Genomic DNA, 7,185 nt, shown 5'->3' with positions numbered 1-7,185 from the left:
TAAATGACTTATAATTATGACTTTTCAGTTGTAGTATGACATAAATTGCATGTCAATAAAACAATAAATTGTTTTATTTCGATATAAATGATAAAACTAAAAGACAAGAGGTTTTACTGTTTCAAAGCAGCTCCACGGTAATAAACAGGAAAATAAGAGATTGATCAGATTCAGCAGCTCTACAGAAGACAATATAGAGTCATTATTCAGATCACTTCAGTTCAGTTTTGAGTGCAGGTAATAATATTACAGTATGTGAGTGTCCTTTAGCCCCGGCTGAAGCGAGCGGATCGGAGGAATCATTTCCCTCCGGACTCGCTCTGGCTCAGCTGAAGCTGGATTAACTGACATGAACCGCTTCAGCGCAGTGTGTTTCCACTTCATCAGTGATGCAGAAACTTGCAGAAACCGAGTCTTTTCACACTCCACACCAGTCGCACCAAAAAACTAGTGCTCATAAATCAGAGCGTGTTTTGAACTCAGGCTTGTGTGAGAGCCGGGCTCAGTCTGGAGGTTTGGAGCGCCGTGACCCGCTCAGGTCAAAGGTCATGGCCGTGGTCAGCGAATGAAAGCCGTGGGGCTCCGTGCAGGACAAAGAGAGCCCATCAGATACTGGCCTTCAGTTGCTTTCCCAGCGGGCTTTGCATATGAAAGCCTGAGAGAGGAGCTTCATGAGTGTCCGGAGCCTCACAGCAGTCAGAACGCAGGGAACGCTCACAGAAGAGATGATCCAGCTTCTTTCACCTCTTAACGACGTTTGTGCAGTTGTTCGTGCCGTTCGTAAAACCCCCCGCGGGACAGACTGACTCGTGCTGGATCTGGACAGTCTGGACGTCACACTCATGCGGTTCTCCGGCAGCTCTGGATCTCCGCTCCGCTCTCTGCTCCTCATGTGCTTCTGGCCCGCGGCTGCGGCCGGATCCGCCGCTCCGGATCATCCCGGCGTCTGTCCGAATCACATCAACCTGAACCTGTGGGTGGACGCGCAGAGCACCTGTGAGAGGGAATGCCAGACTGACCAGGTGAACAAACACAGACGCTCTCTGACAACACTAACAGCAGATCACTGAGATCAGCAGAGTTTAACTTATGCAGTTCATTCCTGCGATCAAAGCTGAATTTTCAGCATCATTACTCCTTCAGAAATCATTCTGATATGATGATTTGCTGCTCGAGAAACAGTGTGGAAACCGTGCTCAGGAGGTTAGAAGAACAGCAGCATTTTGAAACGACACTGACTCAGATCTGCGGGGGTTTCGTAACTCTTCTTCTGAATTCACACCCTGCAGATTAAACGTGTTGCACTTTTCACACTCTCAGATGCAGACAGGAAGTCGCTTGCAATTTTAGCTCAGTTTAAAACAAGATTTGCAGTTTTTCAGCGTGTGTCACATCTGTGTGCGTTTGTTGATCAAAGACTGATATGTGTGAGGCTGTGTTGAAGATCTGCACTGCATTAGAGAAGAGCTAAATCAGTCTGAGCTGTTTTGAGAATATCTGCATTATTCCAAATCCAAACTCAGTTCACTCACCCTCGTGACGTTACGACTTCATCTTCAGAGCAAAAGTCAAGTCATTTTTTAATTGTCAGTTCATTGTGATTAAAAGATGCCAGAAATCACTTTTGGGTGAACTAGATCTTTGGTGTTGGTCAGTAATGTCGTGTCGCTTATGGTGTGTTGACAAAACATGACAGAGTGTGTGTGTGTGTGTTACTTTACTTATCCTTTACTTGGACCGCACAAGGACAAAATCTTTTATATGAGACTATATGTTGAATATATGTTTATATGTTGACTCAATTTACTATTGTCCTTCCCTAAACTATACCTAAACCTACCCGTCAATATAATATAATATAATATAATATAATATAATTTAATATAATATAATATAATATAATATAATATAATATAATATAATATAATATAATATAATAAATATAAGAATGTCATACTATAGTGATTTAAGATTTTGTCAAACATTCTTATATATGATTTTTAAGATGTTGTGTCTGACTGAAGGACAACATGAATGAAGCCGCTCAGAGTAAAATTTTAGTCTTAAGCGTGTCAAAATTCTAAGAATGATGTAATTTTTTGTGGTCTGGCATTTTGTTTGACTGGAAAACTGTAGCAGAGCACCGATGATGGCTTGTGTCCTTCAGTCCGCAGTAAGCAAGATTGTAAATGGCACTATTGCGTCACGGTCACTGGCCACACCACAGTGTTTTTTAATGACCCTAAAAGTCTGTTTAGAGTTGACTGATCAGTTAGTTTATATATTCGAGATTTGTTATGTAGTAGTCCAAATTTCTCTTAACAAGTATGTATAGGGATAAAGTTGGATATATGTGCAATAGCTCGTTTTGTTTTTTAATTGCTAACAAGCGTTTACCAATACATAAAGTACTTTTTCTAAACTCTTAACACAGCAACATCACACAATTAGCCAAACAGTTAATTTTCTGCCCCAAACCATCTTTTGTTATATAAACACAAACTCTGCATTTTACAGTTTTTTACAGACACTAGGACACATTTCTCAATACTAAGGTCACTTTTGCGAAACTCTTCACACAGTTCTCCTAACCAACTTTCATCTTGGCACAGCAGTTCATTTCACACTCAAAATGTACCACAACTACCAAAACACTGTATTCAGGACTCAAATCAACTCATTCTTCCAGAACACTAGCAAAGGTTGACAGCCGACAAACACACTTTGTCACCCACAAAACAATGACCTAAAACACACTAACAACATGTAGCATTATACAATGTTTTCTTGTGTAAAACAAGGACAGATTTCAAAAGTGACCTAAGTATTGAGAAATGTGTCCTAGCATCTGTAAAAAACTGTAAATTGCTAAAAACCTTTTTCAACACATACTAACTCTATCAAAACACAGCAAACCTGAGTCGTTCTGTCAAACACTAGCATTAGTTTTCTGTCCAACATGAACATGTTGTCAATCAAAGCAATGACTGTCAAAATACTAACAGATGATGACATTATGAAAACTGCATTACTGTCATGTTTCAGTTCTACCTACAGAAAAAATGAAATCCATAGTTTTTAAAATTCAGTTTCCTTTTACTACAGTAAAAGTATAATGCATGTAAGCCGTTACATTTCTGGTTGAGTGATGAATGTGTGCGTTCTTGGCAACATAGCAACTATCTAAAAGTGAATGAGTTATTACTTCATAGACAAATAAAGAATGTGCAGTAGAACAAAGAAGAAGAAAGAAACAGAATTGCTCAAACAGGTCCCCAATGCAGAACTGCAGTTGGTTGAAATCTCTTTCTGGGGTTGGGTGTGTGGTGTTGATGGTGTCCCATAGCGGGTGTGATGGTGTCCCCTTGGTAGCTAGTGCCCTACACAGACCACATATATGGAACAGTGGTAGAGGAATCAAGCTTTACATGAAGCTTTTACTGAAATGAAAACATGAAATTACTGCCATTGATCAACAACAAATCCAACATAGATGGCCTGTGGTTACTGCTGAAGCTTATTTTCCACAACAGAATAAAAAAGTATAAAAGGTAATTGTGACAATTCCATTTGTTTGTTTGTTTGTTTATGTATTTATTTGCAATTGTAAGTTTATATCTCACAATTCTGACTTTCCCCCCTCAGAATGGTGATGTATAAACTATAGGAACTGAGAGAAAAGTCAGAATTGTGAGATAAAAAGACAATTAGCTTGTTTTATTTTCAGGAATAAGCTTCCATAGGTTCCACATGTGTAAGGGGGAAACAACAGAGATGCACAATCCAGCACACATTCTTCCTCCTCCTCTTCTCCCTTCTCCTGATCCAACTTCTCCTCTCCTCCTTCATCTATTCTTCTCTCTTTCCCAGACATTTGTTTTTGTTTTTTTGCTCCTCTGTGTTGTTCTTCATACACACTGAACAAATCCGCTTCAAAGAGTCCTATTTTACTGTGTGTCCATGAAATGAAAGATCTTCAACACTGACTATGCCTCAGCTGAGACTGGAATCTGCTATTTCTCAGTCTTTCAGGGATCTGCTAATTAAAATGCTTATCAGTTGTTTCAGTATTTGTTTTATATATATATATATATATATTCAATACTTTTGAGCTGCTGTTGTTGCAAAAGTAGAGGTTTTATAATATAGTTAATGATTGTAACATTGGGTCTTCATTTCTGACTTGTTGTGTTTGAGCATTTACAAATAAGATGAGAAAGATCCATGATTTTGGTTTGGGGTAAGGTTATATGAAAATAAATTTTAAGCATTTTAGAAACGTGTTAATCGACTGCATTTTGTGTGAAAACGACATGAATTGTGTTAATGGTGTGGCCACAACAGACGGATGTTGTGCTAAATGTGTTTAGAGTTTTGAAAATGTGACTATAGGATGGACAAAAGTATGTTAGCAACTGAAAAAAAACTTAATTGAAAGTTAATTGAAACTCGTGTTTGTGTTTCTGCAGGATTGCGCCGCCTTTGAGAAGTGCTGCACTAACGTGTGCGGCCTGCTGAGCTGCGTGGCGTCCCGTTTCTCTGACGGCGATGACGGCCAGTCGGGGGCGGGTGTTCCGGCAGGAGACGTGGCCAGCTGCGACGAGTTCGTGTGCAGCCAGCAGGGGGCGGTGTGCGACGTGTGGGAGGGGCAGCCGGTATGCAAATGTCAGGACCGCTGCGAGAGCGAACCCAGCTTCACGTGTGCCTCCGACGGCCTCACGTATTTCAACCGCTGCTACATGGACGCGGAGGCCTGCATTCAGGGCGTCACGCTCGCCGTGGTCACCTGCCGTTATCACCTGTCCGGGCCGAACGCCAGCCCCCTGCCGCAGGACACCACGGCTCAACCCACATCCACCACTGACGACATCGAGCCCTTTCCACCCACCCTCTACTCCAACCCACAGCACCAGGTCATTTACCTGGGCGGAACGGCCAGCTTTCACTGCGACGTGATTGGCCACCCGAAGCCCGACGTCACCTGGGAGAAGCAGTCCGAGGTGCATGAGCGGATCGTCATGCGGCCGGACCAGATGTATGGGAACGTCGTCATAACCAACATCGGCCAGCTGGTGGTGTATAACGCCCAGATGTGGGACACCGGAATCTACAGCTGCATCGCGCGGAACTCTGCTGGCGTGCTGCGAGCCGATTACCCGCTTTCCGTCGTCAGACGTGACAACGAGGACTTCTTCGACGACGCTGAGGCAGGCTTGCCGTTGGGGCGCCCGTTCTCGCCGGCCGACTGCTTGGCGCCCGTGGAGCGGGGCGAGTGCGGCGAGAAGCGAGTAGACTGGTTCTACGACGCGGCCCGGGGCTCCTGCCACGCGTTTGCGCACGGAGGCTGCGAGGGCGGCCGCAACCGCTTCGAGACGTACGAGGAGTGCCGGGCATCGTGTCAGCGCGAGGGGCTGGGGGTGTGCTCGCTGCCCGCCGTTCAGGGACCCTGTAAGCACTGGGAGGCTCGCTGGGCCTACAACGGCCTCATGAAGCAGTGCATGGCATTCGCTTACGGCGGCTGCCATGGAAACAAGAACAACTTCCGCACGCGGAAAGAATGCGAAGCCAGCTGCCCGCAGCCAAAGCGCAGTCCGTGTAAAAACTGCCGGCCGAGAGGAAAGATGGTGGCGAGTCTTTGCCGCAGTGACTTTGCCATCGTCGGACGGCTCACCGAACTAATCGAGGAGCTGGACTCGGGAATCGCTCGATTCCATCTGCAGCAGGTCCTGCGTGATGAGAAGATGGGCCTGCAGCTCTTTAATACGCAACACCTGGAGGTGCTGCTGGCGCGTATGGACTGGAGCTGCCCCTGCCCCAATATCACACAGCACCACCAGCTCCCCCTGCTGGTCATGGGCGAGGTGCAGGACGGCACGGCCGTGATTCTCCCCGACAGTTACGTCAGACCCATATCTGATCGACGCCTGAAGAAGATCCACGAGGTTCTGGACAAGAAGACTTGTGAGATGCTGCAGAGACTCCAGAACTGATCTGGAGGTGTAGCATGATCCGGATTCAGTTGGAGGACACACACACTATACATGCATATATATATATATATTTTTACTGTATGTGCTACACTGTGATCTTTAAGCTCAAGACTAGGTCTCACATAATGTTCCTCATGTTCCTCGGATCTGCCTTGCTGATGGTACACATGAAAACCAACAAAGTGTGCAGAGTGTCATCTCTTTATCTGTTGATCTCGTTATCATGAATGTGCCAGATCTGAATGGTGAAGGGAACGATTTTCTGAGAATAGTGAATACATTTCAGTCTGTTCCTTACACGAAACAATATATGGTGACTGCAGATAACTTGAAAAACAGCACACAAGTCATATGGACCACTGTTATGATACTTTCATTGTGCTTATAGAGGCTTTTGGAGCGTGACCCTCACAGTGACTGTTTCTCATAAATCTACTTTTGTGCTCCATAGAAGAAAGAAAGTCTTACAGGTGAATAAATGGTGACAGAACTGTGTTTTTGAGTCAACATTTCCTTAAATATCCCAACAGTAAAGTATTGCTTTTTTTATTTATTGTTTTGTTGTTGTTGTTGTTTGTTTTGTTTTGTTTTTTGTTGACTCTTTACAATAAGGTTAATTTGTCAACATTAATGAATTGACTAACATGAACTAAGCATGAGCAATACATTTATTAATAAAATATACAGTTATTAATAAAAATACAGTTGTTCATTGTTTGTTCATGTTAGTTCACAGTGTTCTTCATTTTAATAATGTATTAGTAAATGTTGAAATTAACATTAACAATGATTAATGAATGCTGTAGAAGTGCAGTTCATTATTAGTTCATGTTAACTAATGTTGTTAACTAATGATGAAACTTATTGTAAAGATTTTTTTTTTCTGTTGCATATTTCTTATAATGAGTTTATTTGATTTCTGTAATTAATAATTGTTTTAAACAATAAAAATGTTACTCTACAGAAAAAGTGACAGCCAAAAGAAAGTTTTTGTTTTTTTCACAAGACTTTTCAATAAAAATGTTTAATATACCAAGTTACAAGATGTGCATATTTTTAAATAAATTAGTTGGCAACAGCAGCATAATTACACTGCTCGAATAATAATGATCAGATTACCGGCAGCACAAATATTTCTGAAGTTGAAAATCACTGCTCTGTTTCTGAGGGTCAACATGATCACTATGCTGAACCA

The 7,185-nt window shown here is 42.6% G+C and overlaps 1 protein-coding gene across 1 annotated transcript; it reads left to right on the top strand.

The window, feature by feature from the left end:
* Positions 1-411: 411 nt before the first annotated feature.
* wfikkn1 (WAP, follistatin/kazal, immunoglobulin, kunitz and netrin domain containing 1) lies at positions 412-6,509 on the top strand. Its single transcript, XM_067402669.1, has 2 exons — positions 412-1,022; positions 4,470-6,509. The coding sequence occupies exons 1-2, from the start codon at positions 843-845 to the stop codon at positions 5,988-5,990; spliced, it is 1,701 nt and encodes a 566-aa protein (XP_067258770.1). The 5' UTR covers positions 412-842; the 3' UTR covers positions 5,991-6,509.
* Positions 6,510-7,185: the final 676 nt, after the last annotated feature.

The sequence above is a fragment of the Chanodichthys erythropterus genome, chromosome 12 (genome assembly GCF_024489055.1).
Source record: "Chanodichthys erythropterus isolate Z2021 chromosome 12, ASM2448905v1, whole genome shotgun sequence".
Classification (NCBI taxonomy): domain Eukaryota; kingdom Metazoa; phylum Chordata; class Actinopteri; order Cypriniformes; family Xenocyprididae; genus Chanodichthys; species Chanodichthys erythropterus.
This window is presented reverse-complemented; position numbering and strand designations above follow the sequence as displayed.

What these genes read in the sequence shown, in the direction of transcription:
- wfikkn1 (XM_067402669.1), top strand. Translation starts at nt 843, where the DNA reads ATGCGGTTCTCCGGCAGCTCTGGATCTCCGCTCCGCTCTCTGCTCCTC. An exon ending in GGGAATGCCAGACTGACCAG is followed by an intron (nt 1,023 to 4,469) that starts GTGAACAAACAC and finishes GTGTTTCTGCAG; the next exon opens with GATTGCGCCGCCTTTGAGAA.